Here is a 23,210-nt window from a genome sequence, read left to right on the forward strand (position 1 = left end):
TTTTCAAGTTCTTTTTTGATTGAGTTATAATTGACGTTTTGTGTAAGATGTAATGACTTGGTATATGTATATATTGTGAAATGATTACTACAATAAGTTAACAGTAATCACTTCACATAGTTATAATTTTCTGATAATGAGAACTTTCTTAGATCTATTCTCTCAGCAACTTTCAAATATACAATATTGTTAATTATAGTCACCATGCTGTACATTAGATCCCCAAGACTTAGTTATCTTACAACTGGAAGTCTGTACCTGAGACCACCTTCACCCATTTCACTCAACCTCCACTCCCAAGTTATTGAAGTTTTTCCTAATGACTTTTGAATAGAGAAAGATGAAGGTGATAGTGGGGATTTGGGGAAAGAATCTCAAGTCTGATGATAAGAATGGGAAAGAAGATGTAGGGAAATAGGCTGACTCCAGGCGCCAAGTTATCTGAGGAGATAAGGAGGCCCAGTGTCTACCTTGAACTACACTCTGAATTAAGAATTTTATTTTTTTTTGAAGTGTATCTCAGTTATGGATTAATTGAAAAAGAATTTAAAAATAAATTTTGAGGGTTGGGTGATACCCTGTCAGGTAGCTCTTCCTGAATACAAAAAGTTCTGAGGAATGTAACTATGAAAAGGAAGTTAAAAATAATATTTCCTATAAATATTTTATCTTAATTTTTATCTTAATTTTAATTCTGTGCTCTCAGTAAAACCATTTATGCTATTACAAAAATATCATATGACATTTTGTGATTTTTTTTCCAATAGGTTTTTTTTGCGCTTTGTGTGTGTGTGTGTGTGTGTGTGTGTGTATTTTTGTCATAAAATCATTAGAGAAAAAAGTTACTGGTACCCTCTACATTTAGCCAAGGACTCTTAATAGCATTATTCTCAGAATTAATCCAATTGAAAAATTATTATTGAGCACTTACTGCATGCCTGTGATTTTATAGGTACCAGTATAAAAAATAACGACAATAATGATCCTTGCCTCCTTTTTAAGAAAGAGCTGAAAACGAAACACATCTCCTGGCAATCTTTTCTATCTTTTGCTTATGTTTTGTTTTATTTTTTCAAGTAGGCTACTATGATGCTTGATACAATTGTTAAGGAAGGATTTCTAACAATTTGGAATGATAATTTTATGTGTTTTAAATAAAGCATGGACAATAGGGTGCAGGAGAAGGTGAATGTAAAAAGAATTGGTAAGTGTTCTTCTGCAGGGAGGACTCAAGTTATGGATCATTTAGTTCTTGACTTTGATTAGGGAGCATAAGTGATTATAAATGCACAGGAAATTACTGATGAATAGAAATGTTGTAGGATATATAGCTTTCAACCACTTGAGAAAAAAAAGGACAAAAGAATCTTGGTACCACTTGCTAAAAAGAGAAAAAGAAGCTATATTCAAATTTAGATGAATGCACTATGTTCAGATCTTTCTATTTAGGAATGTGATTTGAATGTAACACATTTTTATGTATTCTCTAATTTTTTTTCTTTCTTTTAACAAGGTCTAGAACCCTCTCTATATCAGAAAATGAAAACTAAAGAAAAGGAACAGCATGCCATACAAGTCAGTGATTATTTAAAGCAGTCTCAAGAGGTAAAAATATCTTATTTGATATTAAAAAAATTTATGCACATACTTCTCTAACTCCTTGACCATGTCTGTTTTACCTTTATGTCCCTTAATTGGCTCCTACTTTTTATTGGTATTACATTTAATCCTTGCTTTGAATATATGTTCAGTTTTTTCACTCCCCTCACACTGCCTGCCACCCCCCCCCCCCACAACCTTTATGCTTTCCTTGTTTTTCTCCATGCAAGTTATCTGTCCACCTAGTAATTTATGGTGGGTGTTTTTAACATGAAAGATAAATAATTCAGAAGTTTTTGAAACTGTTTTGAAATATATGACTGTTGCCATGTGGGAGAAAAATAGGTATTTTCAATACGTGTTAAGAGGCGGAGTTAGAGTCAACATATAGAAACTACAGGGAGGCAGATTTCAGCCCAATTTGAGGAGGAATTTTTAGCAATTGGAACTTTCTAAGGATGGAATGGTTTATTTCTGGAAGTAGTAAGTTCCTTGCTTAGGGTGGTTAGTCAAACAGGCTGAGCAAACCTCTTTGCAGATGTGTCAAAGGGGCTTTGGGCATTGCAGGGTAAAGGACCCTCCGACACTGAGGTTTTCTGATTTTTTGGTCATTTTTCCTTACTATCCGCAAATATGTGCCTGTTTTACTGCCATCTACCATGTGGGAAGCGTGGTCTAGTTAAACTAACCCCAAAAATCTAATTTTGGTCTTGGTTTGAACATTATTTCTATGGACTTGGGAACACTATCCACATTACTTTTATGTATGTACGAAGTTAATAACCTCATGAGTATTATCTGTGGAAAGTTTTGAAAATAAAATGTAAGACTGCTTGAAAGTGAGTGGAGGCAAGAACCTGTCTGCCATGTGCTAGGTTTCAGAACTATGTATATTAATTAACATCTGAGTTTCATTAACTGTATCTCTAAAATGGGGCTAATGCCATCCTTTTGAGATTATTGTTTGAGGATAACAAAATAACACCAGAGCAAATGCCTAGAGTGATACGTGGAATATAGTAGGTTTCAAGAAGTAACAGTTGAATCTAAACAGGAAATAGAATGATAAATTCAAAGTAATGTTATTCTAAATAATTATCCACTGAAACAACAATGTTTGGACAAAGGACATAGAGATATAATATATGACTGATGTTTCTTGTCAACTTAGACCTTCATCCCTTCTTTTTTTATCATTAACTGTTTACTCTCATTTCTGCAAAAATCATTGTATAAAATACATTTTCTCTATGATGTCCCCATAAAAGTAATTTTATTCTATTAAAGTCAGTCAACACACTGAATTATGCAGATATTTTGCTAACATTATGCATCTTTCCAACTTGAGTTGAGTGCGTCCAGTAAGAGAAATATTGAGCTGGAGGAAGGGTCAAAAAAAGAAGTAAACCTCCAAGGCATGTATTTTGCAAATGTATTTCTGGGGTAGGAGACTGTTGGGTGAACATGTAATGACCTTTCCCTTCTTCTTAGGATCTGAGCAAAAATTCATTGTGGAACTCTAGGAGCACTAACCTCCCTAGGAACTCCCCGTGAGTATTTTTAAATGTGTGTTTTAAGTATCCTTGGCTGCTATTTTTTTTTTAACCTTATTTGGAACAAAGGTTTCATTGGGTCAGAAAAATAGGGGGGAAAAGTATTTCCAATGACAATATTTTTCTTTTGTCAGCCAGAAGGAAAATAATTTATTCTCCAAGTTTTCCCGTCTCTTGGCAATAAGAGCTCCCTTAAATGCCTTTTAAGAATATAATGAAACATGTTCTACCACAGCAGCTTAACCATTTGCCTTTTCAATGTCAAAAATAAAAGCACATGTGGAATAATGAGTATCCTATCTTTTCTGACAGAAAAGATTGTGAAATTTGCATTAAAGAGTAGGAGCAAATCTGTCTGACCTAAGGAAAAAGACTGAAGGCCTGATAGTCTTCTTTTTAGATTATTTTTTCAAATTTGTAATTTTAGTTTATGAGGTTGATCTTTTTCATTTTTGGTTTCTCATGAACATTCGAAGTATCTGTCTTTAAAGCAGAACCCACTGAAGATTAAGCCAAAGGGAAGATAGGGATCAAAAGAGAGAGGAGCTAGCAAACTCACATGGTTGGAGGCTGGAGTATTTTCCTGGAATTTTCTTTATTCAGAGCAATAAAGTTTGAAAACCAGCCAAGCAAAATTATTGCATTTCATTTGGAGTGTTTTCTGGACTTTTCTAGTTATATCATCAAATTGTCCATATGGCTATGGGAGCAGAATTCAAAACCATCTATTGTATGAAGGGCCAGTTGATACCAAGTAGGTGGAACATGACTTGGAGTTTGCAGCCAGCTCTATTTGAGATGGACTTTTTTTCTGGAACTCCCATACAGGCAGGTCTCTGTGCAAGCCTGCCTCTAGACTTCAAGTGCACATGACTCTCTCCTCCCAGAGGTTCGGTAGTTTGTGCTCATGCAGAGTAGTGGGTTATTGCAGCATGAAATTAAACAATAATTGTAATTGTACTCTCTTCCCTAAGGACCTTCAATACCAGAGATATTCTTTGAGCACATTTATTCAGACTTGCCTATGGCCACGTGTGCACTTGAGCAGGGCAAGTAACAATTTGCAGAGAGCTAATTTCAGCCTGCCAACATTTAGGAGCCACGTGGGCTAATGAAACTGATTTGTGGGCTTGTCCGGAGACATTCGCAGACTCATTTGTAGGCATCTGCTTTGCATAGTTCAGGAACCCTTTAGTTTAATTGATCCAGAACAACACAAACACAGTTAAATCTTATATATATCTTGTGTTCATATAGCTAATTAAAAACAAAATCCAACAACTGCTTTCCGGTTAGCTTAGGGCATGCACTTTAAGTGAATTGCACACATATGCAATGCTTGTTTTTCTATGAAAATAGTTGTAGGGTTGTAAACCATTTCTCTACTGATATAGATTGGGGTCCAATGACACTTTTCTTTCAAAGAAAATAACACACACACACACAGACATATAGATGCTGTATTGTTACTGTTGCACTTACTTTTCCTTTCTTTGGTCATTGAAAAATTTAAAGCATTATCTAAACAACTTTAATTTTTCGAACAGGTTGAGAAGTTCAAATGCAGCTGACAGTAAGTTTTTATATTTAAAGATCTTATTCTTTTCAACTTATTGATGGTGACTTTCACACTCCTGAGATTTTCATAGCTCTTGAAATTCTCTATGGGATTTTTGTCTAGTGTATGAAGGAGAACTTTCAGTAGAAAAGTAGAAAGTTGATTTGTCTTTCTCCATGTAAATCAGGACTGAGGTCTTGTTCACAGATATTTTTAATTGCCTTGTTCTGACAGTGATTTTCCAGTGTTCTCCATCAGTGAGGGTGTTGCCACTGAGCTCGTTTTGACTCTTGGACAACTCTTACCATCACTCTTTCACATATCACTCCTGAAGAGCTCCTCATCTTTTTTTTAAAAAAAGATTTTATTTATTAGAAACAGAGAGAGAGAGAGAGAGAGGCAGAGACATAGGCAGAGAGAAGCAGGCTCCATGCAGGGAGCCTGATGTGGGACTCGATCCCAGGTCTCCAGGATCAGGCCCTGGGCTGAAGGCGGCACTAACTAAACCACTGAGCCACCAGGGCTGCCCCAAGAGCTGTTCATCTTTATGTGGACACCTTTTCCTGCCTGGCCTCCATAGGACTCTGTGACTGAGTAGGGCTGGGTCGTGTGAGATGACTCCCTGGCAAAGCCACTGTCAAGGCTGTTCTCAAACTCTACCATAGACTCTGAGCTCCTCTCCATGTTCTTGACCTCCTTCCCTTCCATGGCCCTGTGCATCCCACTCTGTTTTCCAGCAGCTTCTGTGCAGCAGTCCTTCTCCTCCAACTACAAACACACTTAAGTCATTTCATATACAGAAGAAATAACCATTTTCTTGATGTTACCTAACTTTCACACTGCCACTCCTGTCCACCTCCAAATTAATTAAAATACATTATCATCTTCCCTGCCTGGTGTCTGTGGCCACCATGACTGAAGCTGCTAAATCACACAACCTCTTTTTAGACCTCATGGAACTTGCAGCATTTGACATCCTTGACCATTCTATCCATCTTTGAAGTTTCTTTGAGGCTGTTCTTAATTGTATTACTTTGTTGACTGTTGTCATTGATCACTGACTCTTCCTTTACCCAAACTGGGACTCTGAGTTCGTGTGCAATGCCTTTCCTTCCCAGTCATCAACTCTGCCCATCTCAGCTTTGCCTCTGTACTACCCACAGCCCCATCCTTAGAAACTGTCTGTGTTGCTCTACCCCACAGCTTCTGCCTTAGGGTCTCCAACATTTTTTTTTCCTATATAAAAAGTTTTGCTCTCCATTTTATGTTAGCATTCTGTTTGGTTTATCTCCCTTTGCACGTCCCCATGCTCCCACTGGAATTATCTTTCTGAACAATAAATCGTCACCTATTTTGAAGCTTCCAGTGGCTTCCCATTACCTACAGGATAGGCTGCAAATCCCTTTAGTCGTTTTCAATGCTCTTGACAGCTTGGCCCTCATCCAGATTTCCAGGCTCATGTTCATTCTTTCACTCAACATTTCTGCCATGCAGAATACGACCACCTATCTATTTACCCCTTCATTTGGGTGTCTACAAGGTATCTCAAACAAAACATGCCACATTCCTTACTTATCTTATGAAATGGCAACTGCACCTTTCCAATTACTGAGGCCAAAGTCTCCATCATATTTGACTCCTGCTTTCTCACATCCCCACTTCCAAACCATCAGTAAATCCTTCAAAATATATCAAGAAACTGATCACTTTGCTACCTCCACATACCACTCTTTATATCCTCCTGTATTATAGGATTACCTCCAAACTATTGCTTTCTGACAGTCTGTTTCCAGACCCCAGCCAGAATAACACTTTTAAATCGAAAGTCAGATCGAGTCACACTTCTGCTCAAATGGCATCTTATCTCACTCTGTAAAAGTGAAGTCCAAATGTGGTCTACAAAGCCCTGTTGATCTGCTGCTTCTCCTCCAACTCTCCAATTCCATTTCCTGTCAGCACAGTCCACTCTGACTACACTCTCCATAGTCCTGCCTCAGGACATTTGCACCTGCTGTCACCTCTGCCTGGAATACCCTTCAGTTTTCCATATGACCTATTTCTCCCTTCAGGTCTATGCTCAAATTTCACCTTATTACAGAGGTCTTGACTTGCCATCCTTAAAATAATAACCTCTCTTATTCTTACCATTTTTAGCCCTCTAACTATATATATATATACATATACATATATATGTATATAATTAGTTCCTTATATATATAAAATACTGTATGTACTATATATTTACATAATTATTAATTTTTTTCCTCTCATTAGAAGGTAACCAGAGATTTTATATGTTTTTACACTGGTCTTTCTCTTAAACACATAGTAGGTGTTGAGTAAATATGTGCTGAATGAATGTGAACAAATTCTCACAGCTCCTTAAATGAGTCAGGATTGAAACTCAGCATTATCAGATTCAGATGCCTATGCTCTTTAAGAATATCACATTGCTTGTCTATAAAGGTTCCATAAGCCTGTGTACACATCTATTATATTACTTTGCCAGCTGTGTTGTGACTATAGTTTACATGTCTTTGGCTCCTAGTATTTCTCATTTTCTCTTTTCTAGAGTGGGAGCCACAACTTCTTCACATCTGTCTTGGCTAGCATGACCTATAGTGGGAGCTGAATACTTTTTAATTTTTATTATTGAATGAACTCAAAAGAAAGGGTCCTTTCTGCTGATCTTACTTTATACTAAGCACCCCCTAAGGAAGGGATTTTTGTTCCTTTCCTTATCCAGCAACAAGAAGCCAGAGAGATCTGTGAAATTGGGCTCATTATGCTGCTTACTCTACTAGGTATAAAGCAGTTACCACCATGAGACTAAGGCTCTCTACTTTAATTTTAATTTTATGAAATGGCAAAACTGTTGCAAAGGATTTCTCCGGAGACTTGTAATTTAGGACTTGAGGAGATAGAAGAGAACCGGTTAAACTTGCAGGAAGTGGTCCCCATGAACAAGTCCCTTGGTGTCATATCCTCCGCCCCCTCCTTTGTTTCTGGTATATGCCTCTTAATTTGTTTTCATCACTTTATTGTCATTTTAGGTCAGTGAAGTAGACTGCTAATAACTTGGTATTAATAATGTCTTTATATGGGTACTGCATCTTGGTGGGAGCTCAGAGAATTGTGCTTTTGGGATGTCATGAAGTGTGATGGGCAGCCCAGTGCTTTCTGCAACCCAGAGGTGTAATTGGTTCGGAGGAAATACATCTTTGAGGCTAATATTACCTGTCTTTCTTCAATTCCCCATATAAATATGTTTGGAGATATTACATTGATGATTGGAAGCTGTCAGGATACCATGCCCAATAATGTGGTTAAAGGATATTAGGAAATCTTTCTCAAATGCTGCGGAGCCATTCCGATTAACCTGTTCGATAATAACTTTGAAGGCAATATATTCATAAGCATGTATTTATCTCCAGCCCTGTAATTAAAATGCCAATCTTCTCTATAATTTCAGAAATCTCAGCCTCCTTAAAAAGCCCTCCAGAGCCTCACCATCATTATTCAGGTAGGATGCATGTGCATGTCAGACATGTCAGCTGAGCCAAACGTTTGTGATTCTGCAATTGTAGATAGAAATATTGATGAATTGCAAAGTATTGATATGATTCCTAACTTGAAAAGCTGTTGTTCACTCTCATGAGAAGAACATTTGGATTTCTTACCTTGTCATTTACTTGGAGAAACAAATTGTTAGGATTTAAGAGAATGTAGGATTGAGAAAAGAAAAATGTATTGGCAAGTTCCAAATGGTGACAAAGGGTGGCCTTGAAGTCTAAAAATTCCTTCCAAGTCCAAAGCCAGAGATCTTCATATTTTGGACTGGGGCCTGAAACTAGTTCTTTGAAGGAGGATTTTATACCCTCACTGGCCCTCAGCAAACCTAACTGCTAAATGAATGCCAGCACCACTGAGAAAGTTCAACAAAGACACCGTATAAGGATGTTATTAAACAAGATGTCGAGGGTCTTGACTCTCATAAGCAGCATTGCTTCACAGTACTTCAGTTGTCTTTCTTTCAGAGTGGGAATAATTATACTTGCCCTTCCTGAGGAACAATCTGCCAGAGGGCTAGCTGAGAATTAAGAGAGAAACACTTTGAAATGCAAAGCAATGTAACAGCCCACTGGACTTGTGCCACTGGTTGGTCTTTTGCGTGTCATTGCGCTCAGCATTGGATGAGATGATATACGGGCAAGGCTTTTACACGGTCTAAAGCTCAGCACATGAGTAAAAGTTTACTGGTGTGACAGTTACCATTATTATTACATCAAGGACATGTGTTCAGGGTCCAGGAATAGACTGCCTTTTCCTAAATTCTCCTCAGTAGTGAACAGTGTTTCAGTGGATTCCAGGCTCTGCATTCCAGGCTCTTATAACTGGGTCTTTCAGCTCAGCAGTAATCCAATATTTTGACTCCAGCTGTCAACTTTGGAAAGTCTGGTGAAGAATACTGTAACTCATATTGACTCTGATCTGTTAGGAGACGGCTCTTAACAGGAAAATGCAGATCACTTGCTTCTAATTAAAATTGGCCTCCGGTTCTCTCTGGGAAAAGAAGGTGAACTGCACAAAGTCAACAGTAGATGTCCCCACAGTCCACTGTGCATTAAATTGGCTCTGGAAAAAGAAAAACCAGAGAATGAAGACCACAGAACACTCTTTGAAAGAAAGTTCCACATATGTATGGATTAGTCTGTGATTTGGTATTCAGGAGAGTGGAGGTGATAGCCCTACCTCAGACCATGGTATATAATCTCATATAATCTTCAAGATGGGGGTATATCCTTCCCCTTTAAGGCATAGTTTATTTTAAAAGCTGGATTATGGATAATATTTTTGATGAAGGCAAAAATAAGGGGTCTTTGAAATAAAATAATTTAGTATTGTATGAATAGGTTGATGTGGGGGAGGCTTTCTGTCAATTCAGTCCACTGATGCATACTTAAGACAGTAAATCTGTTTTTGTTTGCAGCCATTGAAAGGAACAATTTAATGAGGCTTTCTCAGACTATACCATTTACTCCAATCCAACTGTTTGGTGAGTGCCATTTCTACCTTCCTGAGGCTGTGCCAGAGCAGAGGCATACCATCTGATTAAATTGAAGGAGAAAGTACTTTGCATCATTTTAGTGGAAAATTTTGTTTTGCCAGTGGTTGCAGTGAGATTAATTTTCTAAAGTGGTAATTCTTGTTAACTGGTCAGCTAGCATCTAGGGTCAAAATCTAGTACTGTGGGGATGGGACCTATAATGAGCAGCAGTTGGGAAAAAAGCAATAATGTTGCACCTGGCATTCACTGATTTAAGGCTGGAAGTAAGTAGGAAAGAAAAGAACCAACCAACCATGTGTAATAAACACAGAAGAAAGCGATAAATGTCAATACAGTAAAAACTAACAGGCATCTGAAGAGAAATCTTTGTATATTGTTTTCAGTTTGTTTTGTCTCATGTAAACTAATTGCTCTTAGCTCAGATAGTAAATGTCATTTTTAAAGGCTAGAGTAGTAAAGAAAAACAAGCTCGCATTAAGCCAAGGCTACCAGAGTCTCTCTGTCCAGCCAACTGACAATATAACAAGGGTCCCCACTCTGTCCTAGATCTTAATTCTCTTCACACAGGGACAGATAGGTGGCTTCTGATCATGGATGCAAATGCCTTCTCCTTCCTCATGGCTCCGTGGCTGGTTTCATAACCCAGGAGCTGTACTGTAAATTCTCTAAGTATTTAGAACTCTGAACAGACCTCAGTGGCATTTATCTGGGCACCAAGAATAAATATTTGAAAATATGTCATTAAGAATTACCTAGATGTGTTTTTTTTGGTAAGCAATTCATTCGAGAGTGAATAAATACCTTTCTTTGTAAACCAGAATAGTATTAACAACAACAACAAAAGGTATTTGAAACAGGTGTAAGAAGAAAATCAAATACAGGCTGGACAGAAGTTATGTATAGAATATGCTACTTCTGTTATAAAGCATTAAACACTAGGATCTAGGCTGAATTGCTTCCTGTTCAGCAGCCTAAAAGTGGCAGCTATCTGGGAGTTAAAGAGCATTTTGTGTGTAAAATCTTGTAACTGGGATTGAGTTTGTGTCTGAAGTTCAGGTCACATTAGCCAAATTAACATATTTAATCCTTACAACAACCCAGTGAGGTTGAGCATTATTTTTACCTTCATTTTACTCATCAGAAAAGGGAGGCTTTAAGTAACTTGTCCAAGGGCACAAAGGAAGGAGGGTGAGGCTCTGGGGTATGACTGTGGTGTTAACTCCAACTGTGTTAAACCGTGAAGTCTCAGTGGGGTGATATCACCCCCAAGGGAGCAGAAACCTCTTTTTCCATATAAAGCACATATATAAGTAGGTATATACACTGTATGTAGATGCTGTGTGTGTACATACTGTATGTGTACATGCACATATATATATGGTATATTTTTGGTATTAGAATATCATGGAAGGAGGAATTAGGAAAAAATAAGGCTTGTAAAGGGGATGATAATGAAAACATAGGGCTAAACTATCTCTTTGAAAGTATTTGTCTTTAACAAAGGAATCCTAGCCCTGCTACTTTGATTTTGTTTGTCTCTACTTATAGTTTATAACAAGAACAACTTAATTCTTATGTATCATTTGATGCTTTGTCCCTTCCTTCCCTCTTCCACTCTCTCCCTTTATGGGACAAATAACATGGCCAAAATCCATGCCTTTATTCTCTACTTGTTCATGCATAATTGAAATTCCCATTCTCTCCTGATCATTTGGGAAACTAAACTGATTCTGAGTTGTTATTTAGGACATGGTAACCTGTTACAGACACATGATGTCATTGCACTTCTCACCTGTATTTCTTTTTGCAGCAGGAGAAGAAGTAACTGTCTACAGGCTGGAGGAGAGCTCCCCTCTGAACCTTGATAAAAGCATGTCTTCTTGGTCCCAGCGAGGGAGAGCTGCGATAATCCAGGTGTTGTCCCGTGAGGAGATGGATGGTGGGCTCCGTAAAGCCATGAGAGTCATCAGCACTTGGTCTGAGGACGATGTTCTCAAGCCAGGGCAGGTTTTCATTGTGAAGTCCTTTCTTCCTGAGGTGGTACAGTCATGGCACAAAATCTTCCAGGAGAGTACTGTGCTTCATCTTTGCCTCAGGGTAAGTCTGAGACCCAGAGCTTAGAGGGATAGGTCAAAGAAAGTTCTGGACTACACCCAGATACATAATTGTATGTATTATATATGTAATGATTGGAGGCCATTGATTATCTTTAATGCAGAGGACAGCCTATTCTGTTCCGAAAGTGGTGGTATTCCGTTATTTTTGTTTTGTAGAGGTTTTGCTTTTGGAGTGGAATGGAGTGTTGTGGGAGCTGAATGAGGCTAAAAATCATACTGGGGGGCCCTCTAGTTCTTCTGTGATTATTGATTGCATGCATATGATAACAAACCAATATTTTTTTATCATCGATGCTCCCTATTTTGTAGGAAATCCAACAACAAAGAGCTGCTCAAAAACTAATCTATACCTTCAACCAAGTAAAACCACAAAACATTCCCTACACACCAAGGTGAGTACAGGGAGTATGGGCACCATGATCCTTCATTTTAAGTGGGAATTTCTTTCAATTTCTTCTCAGCCCTCTTAGTCATGAGAAATGCCAGAGCTGTGGGGAAGTTCTCCATGATCTTATTTTTGGATTCTTTCTTCTATGGTTCTGTTAAAAAGAGAATTAGATGTCTCAGGAATAGCTTGACTTAAACGCTGAATGTAAATGAGTGGAAAAGAGAAGTTTAGGCAGAGGCCATGACTAACGTCTCAGTTGTGTGAAACATGAAGACCTTAGTAGTTCTTAATGTCCAGGAACATTATGGAAGAAAATCATTTCTATTTGAAGCACAGTTTCTTCCCCTGATATCTTAGAGAAATTAGGGACTTTCTGAGATTGAACTCTTGTTACTTTCACTTGAGTGTCTCAAGACACTGGCATTCATTTAGCAAGCCAGATATAATTTCATGCTGGGGGTGATAGTAAAGTGTTATTGTTTCAATTACAAGGAACTTTATGGAGCACAGTAAGAAAAGTTAAGTCTGATACTCATAAAGGAGTTGAAAGGTCTCCTCAAAGAGAAGGGAGGTGGGTAAATGTGGGGAAAATGCTTAATCTTTGCGTTCTGTCCCTGCCATAGAAAGGTGAGGCATGTGCATAGTTAGATAATTTCCCCTGCTGCTGACTGTTTGGTAATGTAAGTCTTACCTTTGCTGCCTTGTGGGGACTCAGTGGCCTCCTTTCCCCCCACCCCCTTACAGGTTCCTAGAAGTTTTCTTAATCTACTGCCATTCGGCCAACCAATGGTTGACCATTGAGAAGTACATGACAGGAGACTTCCGGAAGTACAACAACAACAACGGTGATGAAATTGCCCCCAGCAACACCTTGGAGGAGCTGATGTTGGCTTTCTCTCACTGGACCTATGAGTACACCCGGGGAGAGCTGTTGGTTTTAGATTTGCAAGGTGATTAATAGCCTAAGACTTCATACAAACATGAGGTACAGTTTGGGAAACATTGACAAACCAGGGATGGTTTGTCCATATCGTTGTCAACTACATTTGACCTTGGTTCTTTCTTTGTAAAACCATCATTAAGGTATTCTAATGGAGACATTCCCTGATAGTGTGTGTGTGTTTCTTAATTTGAAAATTGAAAGATTGTATCCATTTTCTGAATGTATTATTTGTGAAATTGTCTAAAGTGTAAGGAACCAGACAGGTGGCCCAAGAAACCTTATAAGAACTAGGATGTGTAATGTATGGAGTTGCTCTACCTAGCTTTGAAGGGAGGGAGAGGCATTTATTTCAGAGACATCGTGTGGTGATGATTGTGAGCACCTACTATGTTGTTTCCCACTTAGCACAAGAGAAAAATATAGGCAGATGATTAGCTGTCTAAAATTTAAATACATCTAAAACTTTTATCTAAATGGGGAATGATTTTTTTAAAAATTTATTTTAGGGAGAGAAAGAGCGAGAGTACTGCAGGGAGGGGTAGAGAGAAAGAGAGAGAGAAAGAGAGAGAGAGAGAATCCAAGCAAACTCTGTGCTGAGGGAAGAGTTCCATGTGGGGTTCAATCTCAAGACTCTTGAGATCATAACCTCAGCCGAAACCAAGAGTTGGTTGCTCAACTAACTGCACCACCCAGGCAACCCTAAGTGAAGAATGATTTTTGTACCAAATTTTCTAGTTTTATGGCTTCACCTTGAACTTATATTCATAATAACACTTCAGCATGCATTTATACACATGGGAAAGTATAAATTATGGGCATTTTTCAACTGAGATATATAATCCTGAGGCATTGTGAGCAATGTCCAGTAAATTCTGATTGAAATTTGTGCCATGTGTTCAAGGACATGTATAGACTTTTTAAATGTACTGATTTTGAGCTCAGTGCTTTGGCAGTTTATAATTTAGCTTGCTCTCTTTGCTGTGTACCTTGATATGACAGTTCATAAGAGTACAAACTCAGTCTGAGAGAGGTAACACAGTGCACTCATAATTAATGGAAGCCTTTGATCAGTGCATCTCCCCACTATCAACACCTCACATGTGACTTATAATCCTGCAGCACGAAACAGAGTATCTCTAGCAGGCTTTCCTTGCAGACACAGAACGAAATATGTATTCAGGTCAAAGTTTAGTCCTTGGGCTCACTGACTGGGGCTTTGGTTTTAAATAAGGGATTTAGCCAGGGACTTTCATAAGAGTTATCTCAGAAGCAGCACCTCAAGGTAGATTTTATAGGGAACGTAGGCCCAGAAAGTTCAAATAACTTGCCCAAGGTTGCACAGCTACTGAAGAGGGAGCCAGGTTGCAGACTGAAGCTGTTTTGACCATCTATATGTTCTTTCCTTCTCACTGTACTGTCTTTTATTTCTTTATGAGTTTCATAGGACATAATCATGTTATAGGTTCATTTAAACAGATTGGGCACAATCCTTGTCCTCTCTGACTTCCCCACCTCTCCAGTCCTGGGATTCTGTACCAAAAGCCAACCTTGGAGGCTGGGCACAACTAAGATACGTAATCCTGAGGCATTGCGAGCAATGTCCAGTAAATTCTGATTGAAATTTGTGCCATGTGTTCAAGGACGTGTATAGACTTTTTATTAATAAGTCTCTCTGTCTTTTCAGATCTGCACTGTTTACAGAGTTATATTTCTAACCCTCAAACACAATATTTAGGGAAGCAATATAAACAAAGTTAAAAGAGTCAACATGATTCAGCTTTTAAACCAGCAAGTACATGATCCATTTAAGCCCAGCATGCTGATGCCCACAGCATCTGGTTTTGTAGCTCATGTTGGAGAGAGGTTGATTGTTTTCATCTGTATTCGAGTGTCTGTGCTTTGAGTTTTGGGTGGAGTTGTTTAAAAAGCAAAAACAGAAACAAACAAACAAAAAAAACAACCAAAGAAAAACTTTAAGGAATTAATGATGACTCTTTAGTGTGTTTTGTATGCCACTTGAATAGGTTTTTGTTTAATGATGTTTATGTTTGGGGATTTTTATGTCTCTAAGTAATCCAAAGTGACACTAAACAGAACAAATGCTGCGTTGATAGTCTTGGGGGGAAAATGGAATTAACTTTATTCTTTTACTGGGCAATTATGTGAATTGCAGAAATAGGCCACTCCAAATAAACTGTGTCAAAACACTGACCTTCAAAGAAAAGGAGAGTGGGCCTCATAGGATGAGCGTGAAGAAATTGAGATACTTACTGGAGAGCTTTGGCCAATTGGTTAGGCCAATGGAAGAAGATGAATCCTATGCTAGTAACTATGAACAGTTATACAACTACAACTACTAGCTAATGCTTACCAAGCACTTATTTTCTGTCAGACACTTGGATAAAGACTTAATGCATTATTATATTTAATCCAAACCAAGTTGGAAGGGAAAAATGGGGAGAATATATGTATTCTTAAAATACCTTCATAGTTTTTGGTTCAGTTTTGTATTTAATTGATTTCTAGTTTTTGGAGAGATGATGGTATAATTGTTCAGGTAGTACTAGGTAGAGACTGAGAGGCCTGGTACCAGCAGTTTGGAGGAAGAGCCCTGGAGTTTCAGTGCTGGGGTAGGACACCTGGCTACACCATGAATTGGCTGTATAACCGGGGACAGCCACCCAGAGTCCCACTTTGCTCATTTGTAATTGGGGAAATAATATTAAGCACTTACCTTGTTATTAATCTCTCATGTTAAGGAGCTGAAATGAGGCAAGTTCTTGATCTATAGTAAGCCCTCCGTATTATTGTTGTCGTTAGTATTAATCTCCATGTAGCTCATTAAAATGGCAGTGACTCTTCATCAGCTTGCTGTGGCTCCCTAGTGCTTTGGGGGAAAAGTGGAATGAGAAACACTCTGGCAGTTTATCCTGGCAGCTTTTCTTTTTCTTCTCCTTTCTACTGTCTTCCAAGGGAGTGCCAATCATTAACCCAGGAACTGCCACACTGGGCTTGGAAGCTGAACTCTAAGGAAAGGTTTGACCAGTTTCTGCTCACTTGTAATTATACTATAGTTTTCCACTCTCTTTCCATTTAGAAATCCTACATGTGGGGCTTGCATCATCATCATTACATATGAAATCCAACACTTGATTTCCAGCAATGGCAATGAAAAACAATTACACTTCAAATCAAAGTGGTCTAGAGCATTCTCTTTTTCCCTCTCTCTTTCTTTCTTTTTTTCCAGAGGGAGAGAGAGAGAGAGAGGCTGGGGGAGGGGCCAAGGAAGGAGAGAGAGAGAGAGAGAGAGAGAGAGAGAGAGAGAATCCCAAATAGGCTCCATGTCCAGTGTAGAGCCATTGCGGGGCTTGATATCACGACTCTGAGATCACAACGTGAGCCAAAATCAAGAGTCGGACACTTAACCAACTGAGCCACCCAGGCACCCCTAGAGCATTCTTTTTCTTTTCTTTTCTTTTCTTTTCTTTTCTTTTCTTTTCTTTTCTTTTCTTTCTTTCTTTCTTTCTTTCTTTTTTTTTTGACAGCTCATTATATTCTTCAAAGAATTTTGGAGATACTAGATTTTTTTTTTCAACAAAGCAATTTCCAGAATGAGTCAGCCTTTACATCAACACCATCATCATGAATTCTACTGCTACAAAGAAGTTAACTTATTTCCACAGATTTAGAGGTTCACAGATGTATCTTAAGGTGGTTGGAATCAGAACGTATGTGTCTGGGTTTCTTGCGAGGGTATGCAACATACCACCTGCACATGGGCATTTACCTTATTAAAGTTGGTAAATAAGTGTGATGGGGATATGGAGATGTTGAAATGCCTAGTTTTCTTCCATATTGTATCACTCTCTAGAATGTTCCTTCTGCCATTGGAGGACCTCAAAATATGTATTTAGTAGTTATGCTTTGAACCGTTAGATTGAGTTTAGGAATACACAGATTTGTGGAAACTCCACTCTCATTCTTTTAGAGGGATTTATTCATTAGGAAAATGAGATCATCAGAACATGATTTTACCAGTGGTAAGAAAATAGAATTTTACTTTACACGAGGTCTTGATAGAATAAAGATAATAAAGATAGTAGTTGACATTTTTTTGGCTTCCTCTGAGTGGGATACTTTGTGAAACAACTTGTATACAACAGTTCATTTAATCCTCAGTAAGCATGTAAGATAAGGTCCATTATTACTCACACTTTCAGATGAGAACACTGAGATTCAGAGAGATTAGAGGTGTCCAGGTCACATAACTAGATGGTGATAGAGCCATGAATAGGACCCAGTCCTTTTGACTCCTGCCTATATAATAGGCAACAAGATTTAAAGTAAACTGGAGCTGATGTAATTTTGATCACATCAAAATCTTCCCTATAAACTTTCTTTTTCCTGGTTGACATGACCTCCCTAGGTACTATGTGTATTCTCAGCTTAAATTTACAGTTTCCTTAGCCATCAGCCTAAAGCTTATCATTGCTACAAAGTCCAGGCTTAAAGTTAGATCTGAACTTAAACATGAAAAGGATTTTTAACCTTTGTAGTCTCTCTACTGATGATCCTTGGACTATCTTTCTGTCTGTTTTTCTGTTTATTTACTACATTTTTGGAAAAGCAGAGTCAGCCTAGGCTGTTCCTTCTTGTATGTGTAATGAGAAAAGTATAAAGAACCCAATCCTTCCATGACTTCTTTAAAAAGAATAGAGGCTGAGCAGATCACATTTTACACACCTCCCCCTGAGCCTGACTTTCAGCCTTACTTTTTCTTTCCTTATACAAAATCAGAGAATGAAGAGATTGTAAGCCAGATGCTCTTAAAGAGAATTCAGAGGGTTTGTGAACTTTGATGAGAAGACATATTACACCATTATTTTCACTAACCTACAACTGAAATTCATCATTTCCTTCAATTATAGGGGAGACCACAAATCACAGTGGTATTAGCAGTACCCATGACTATTTGCAATAGCAATTACCAATATTAACATAGCACATTATGGTGTTGGCAGATATCACAAAAACAGTGTTTATATGTATTACTTGATGTTATGGTAGTTATAGACTTGCACTAGATTATGTTATTTAATGTGTTAATAAAGAGGCACATGTATTGCAGAACAATTTAAACAAAGACTTTGATGACTGTATTTCAGTATTTTTGGTTTTCTTTGTAATCTTATGTATTTAATTTATGCATTTTTAAAACATTATTTTGAGAAGGGGGTCCCTTATTTTCCCCAGACTGGCAAAGAGGGTCCTGACGCAAAAATGGTTGAAAACTCTACCCTAAATGGGTTATTTTTCTAAGGAAGTCAGTTTCTTGGGGGAAAGGTCTACAAACTATAAGGATTACATTTCCTTGTGAAAAGTTTAGCATATGGTAAAACATACTGAGCATGGCAAAAAAAAAAAATCTTTTTAAAATAGTGGTTAGAAAACATGAATATTTTTTTACCAAATAGAAATACATAATAAAGCTCTACATTTCATATGATTTTTTAAAAAGATTATTTATTTATTTGAAAGAGGGGGTGGGAAGTATGCTGCCTGCTGAGCAGGGATCCCTGCCGGGCTCAATCCCAGGACCCTGAGATCATGACCTGAGCTGAAAGCAGATGCTGAACCAACTGAGCCACCCAGGCACCCCTTTCATATGATTTTTAAATAATTTTCCTGCAAGGTTGGTCTCTTCCAAGCAAAGAGAACCAGTACAGACCAGAGGCTGATCTCTGAAGTTGTTGGGTAATGTCCAAATGATGCATTTGCATCTGATCAGCTTGTCTGTACACGTTACTGCTGGTGGAAGACGGCTCCTCTCCAATTGCATTTTATAACAGATTCATTCTGAAGGTCGATTGCCGTTTCGATCAGTGTTAGCACTAAATTCCATTCGTGCTGTCCTTTTATGTTTTGGTGTCAGTTTTTAAAAAACTAAATCTTATTGAAGAAAAACATTTGTTCAGGGACGTGCACACAGCAGAAGCATACCTCTCAAGCACAGGTGTAACCAGCATCCAGATCAAGAATCTGTTTATAAATGCTGAATATGTAGCATATGACAGGTGCTTTCAATGGAGCAGAGGTTGTATCCACAGAATCGTGCAGCCCCTTGCGCCTTGCTGAGCACTGATGGACTCCACCTACGGAGATCACAGCCTCATGGGAGGGTCACAAGCTTTGGCTCAGCTCGAATCCTGTTATCATCACTCGTGAACTGTGCAGTCTCTGACAAACTGCTTCATCTTCTTGAACATCAATGTACTCGTTGTCAAAATGAGGATACGAGGATGCTAATACTTTTCCTTTCTAGTTGCTGAGAATTACAGGGAATATAATTAGAATGTCTAGTATAGGCAAATGGTAAATGAATGATGGATGCCACTGTCAGTAACCGTGAACACAACACTAAAACGTTCATTTGTGGCCTCGAAGTTTATTATGGCATAACAGGGGATTGTGGGAGACAGTGAATTTACTAAAATCTTCATGCTCACCTGAATAATTTTTATGGCACACTGAAGTCACATAATGTTGAATTTACTACAGGGTGAATGTAAGTTTAAAGAAAGAAATTAAGATTTGGTTATTATTTACTTGAATTCCTGAGGAAATGAAATCCCCATTTGCTAAATGTATTTTATTTTTCCTTTGGAGGTGTTGGAGAAAATTTGACTGATCCATCTGTTATAAAACCTGAAGACAAACAGTAAGTTGATTTATGATGTTATCATTTAGAAAATTGCACTTAACACATTGTTCATGGCTTTTAAAAATTAATTTCTAAACATATATATTTCTTGCCTAGATCCTAGAAAGATTTTGAGATGGCTTTATTTACCTATAGGCTGGATATCTGTGTTGGATATCTATATATCTATATCCAATACAATAAGATTTTTTTTATAAAGAAAAATGCATAGATGAGGACAGAGGGGCAAAAAGAACATATGGAAATAAAATAAGATGAAATTTGGAGTTAATACACATAAATGGAAAGTATAGAGACCAATGCAGCAACTAGGATTTTGTTGCAAATTTAACTCTGAGTTTTCTGGTGGCCCAAGCAAATGGGAAGTATGGGGTAAGCTCAGTGTCTATAGGCTTTGACCAGGAAGCAATGTCATAGGAGAAACACAGCTTCCCTTGTTGTGCTCACAACGGAGTCCCTGCGTTCTTGTCATGGGCTGGGTCTTCTATCACATCCCTATAAAATGAAAGGCGTAGAGTGTGCTAGTCAGTAACAGCAAATCTGCAAGCGTTCAAAACAATGGGGCTTACATATGAAGCATCAGATTGTCTGACTTAATTCAGGGATTCAGTTTAAATTATGTAGAAGAATGAATTGTCTGCCTGGCCTTGGAATTCCCGTGGGCATTTGATCCCATGTATAGGCTTTCGGGAAAACTTGGCAGCAGAGGGTCCAAGGTTCTTCTGAGAAAGGTGGAGGACAGAGTAGTGTTGGTGCTGATTAAGGACTCATCAATATGGCAGACGACAGCGGTTCTCAAACATGAGTTTCCATCACAGTCGGGAGAGCTTGTTAAAACACAGATTGCTGTGTTTGTGATTCGGCAGATTTGGGGTGAGGTCAAATAAGGTAACAAGTTCCCAGATGATTCCGATGCTGCCTGCCTGGAGCACACTTTGAGAACTGCTAGCACGTGGTATTTTTACTTCTTTGTTGCTGTACATGTCTGGATTGTAGAAAAAAATATATATAAAAGAAATTACATAGATGGGAAATGTTTGTAAAATAAAATCTGAAACTTTTACTTTTCTTCCACAGCACTCACATTGTAAACATTCATTGCTTTAATGCTCTATTCCTTTCCTCGGTGATTTCCTCTAAATATGTTTTTATCTGTAGGCAAAGAGGTCCATCTAGAAGTAATATTAGCTATTCTTTTGGACTAGATGAGTTAGAGAAGGTAAAGGTGAGCCATAATGGCCCTATGCATCCAACTCCTATGATATTTGAGCATGGAATTCATGTTGTAACCCTTAGGGTTCAGAAAAAGGCTTTATTGTTTTTTTTTTTTTTTTTTTTTTTAGCAGAGCTAAAGTGTTTTTAGCTAAGGATATTATTATTATTTCTTCAATAGCCCTGTGTGCCCATGGGTTTGTAGGGAACCAGGAACCTGGTACTTCCTTCATAATTTTGCAGTGAAAAATGGTTTGCGTATAGAATGAACCCAGTTTATGTATACTCCATCATCTATTACATTTCGACCTTGATATATATCATTTAATATGACCTGAATGTTTCCAACTTTTAGAATTCAGAGGATTATATTATCCCAGTTGAGTATTTTAATTGCGTTCTGTAGGCCAGTGGGTCTCAATTTCTAGTAAGGTCACTGAGGAAACTAAAAAAAAAAAAAAAAAAAGAAAAAAGAAAAAAAAAGAAAAAGGAAAGAAAAGGAAAAGCTTCTGAGAATGAGTATCACATCAAGATTTCTGAGGATGGGGCTCTGATGTTTATATTTTTTGAGAAGTTCCCCATGTGGTTCTGATGGGCAACCAAGAATGGGCACCTCTTGTCTTATGGCAAACTTTATCGTTTATGACTTGAAGATAGGAACTTTGGAAATTGGTAGGATGGCTGTAGCCTGCCTGGTTTCATGAGGTTACTAATTTTGGGTGCAGTTGGTTTTCCTGGGTAAGGTAACTTTTATCATAGTGGTGGCAGGCAATGTCTAATTGTTTCACCAACACACACATTTTTGAGTGCCGTGTGGGCTACACGAAGCACAGGCCATAGACCAGTAACAGCAGTACCATCTGGGAGACTGTCAGACCTGCGAACGCTCAAGACCCTCCCTTGACCTACTGAATCAGAATCTGAATTCTGGTGAGATCCGCAGGTGATTTGGTATAAACTGTAGCTTGAGAAGTGCCTAAGCAAGCGCGTTCGCATGTTTGCTTTACCCTTAAGAACAACGTTTGGAGGAGGCTTCTTCTGTCCCCGATCCCAAATGAGAAAACTGAATCTCAGTCAAGATGGTGAGCTAACTTGCCCATGAGGATAAGAAGTCAATGAGAGGACAGACTCCTCTACCAAAGGAGAAGAGGGTTGTGTTTTTTTGGATTTGTGTGTGTGTGTGTGTGTGTGTGTTTGTGGTACAGATTCTGATATTAAGTGTAGTGCCAGTTATCCCTGAGCACACTTGTGTGTGTGAAGACACGGTCATCTGGCTCCTCCCCAAGCCCTCTCTGGCCACTTAATGCACTTCCTCAGGTCACTGAGCCTCAGTGGAGGCAACCTCAGTTACTGGCTGTCTGGGGTTGTTTTCCACTTCCTGCCTTGATGGTTTGGGGCCTTTGACAAGTGCAAAATGATGGTGATTACAGGATCTGTATCTAAATCTGTATCTAAACTGTGTACATGGCACTAATTGGCGAACCTCTCTTGTAGAACCAAGCTACCACTTGTTTTTCCTGTGCTGTGGAAAATCTGGAAAACAGGTGTTTGTTTGTTTGTTTTTGTTTTTGTTTTTTTTTAACTGAGACTGGAAGTCTGTAGGCCATGCTAGGATCGTAGACCTGATAGCTACAAATAGGTGTTTCCATGACTCCTTCCCCATCTACCCTACACGGGGAGTGGTCACACCCCTCGTGTAGACATTTCAGAGACACTTTGATCCTTCTGTGTTAACTTTCACAGAGCTCAGAGAGGGAAATGATCTAGTTTACCACTTTTATCTGAGAATCAGGAAAACCCTCTAAGTTGGGGGTTTTCTTGATTTTCTAGGGGTGGGGTGGGGGTAGGGGGGAAGTAATGACAGTATGGAATGCAGGAGTGGAGTATTCCAGCAGGGTCGCGCTAGAGAGAATAGAAAAGGAATGCTTCCATCTGAATGGCTGAAACAACACCTTTATTTTTCACTCCAGCGGCAGCATCATAAGAGTTCTGGTACTAAATTGCAAGTGGTTCTATCTTTTTTTACAAATAGTTTTTGCCACATTTGGGTT

General features: G+C 38.4%; 1 protein-coding gene across 2 annotated transcripts in view; it reads left to right on the forward strand.

Annotated features, from left to right (window-relative positions):
* Nucleotides 1-23,210, forward strand: part of TRPM6 (transient receptor potential cation channel subfamily M member 6) — a 125,627-nt gene that overhangs the window by 98,364 nt on the left and 4,053 nt on the right. The window contains exons 29-37 of one of the 2 annotated variants that reach the window (XM_055311216.1): nt 1,514-1,605; nt 3,091-3,149; nt 4,700-4,725; nt 8,183-8,233; nt 9,701-9,766; nt 11,589-11,875; nt 12,205-12,287; nt 13,028-13,233; nt 19,893-19,944. In XM_055311216.1, coding sequence (XP_055167191.1) covers nt 1,514-1,605; nt 3,091-3,149; nt 4,700-4,725; nt 8,183-8,233; nt 9,701-9,766; nt 11,589-11,875; nt 12,205-12,287; nt 13,028-13,233; nt 19,893-19,944 — 922 coding nt within the window. The remainder of the gene's footprint in view (nt 1-1,513; nt 1,606-3,090; nt 3,150-4,699; nt 4,726-8,182; nt 8,234-9,700; nt 9,767-11,588; nt 11,876-12,204; nt 12,288-13,027; nt 13,234-19,892; nt 19,945-23,210) is intronic. The other variant, XM_055311217.1, reaches the window with a different exon arrangement.

Source organism: Nyctereutes procyonoides, unplaced genomic scaffold, assembly GCF_905146905.1.
Source record: "Nyctereutes procyonoides isolate TBG_1078 unplaced genomic scaffold, NYPRO_anot_genome, whole genome shotgun sequence".
Taxonomy (NCBI): domain Eukaryota; kingdom Metazoa; phylum Chordata; class Mammalia; order Carnivora; family Canidae; genus Nyctereutes; species Nyctereutes procyonoides.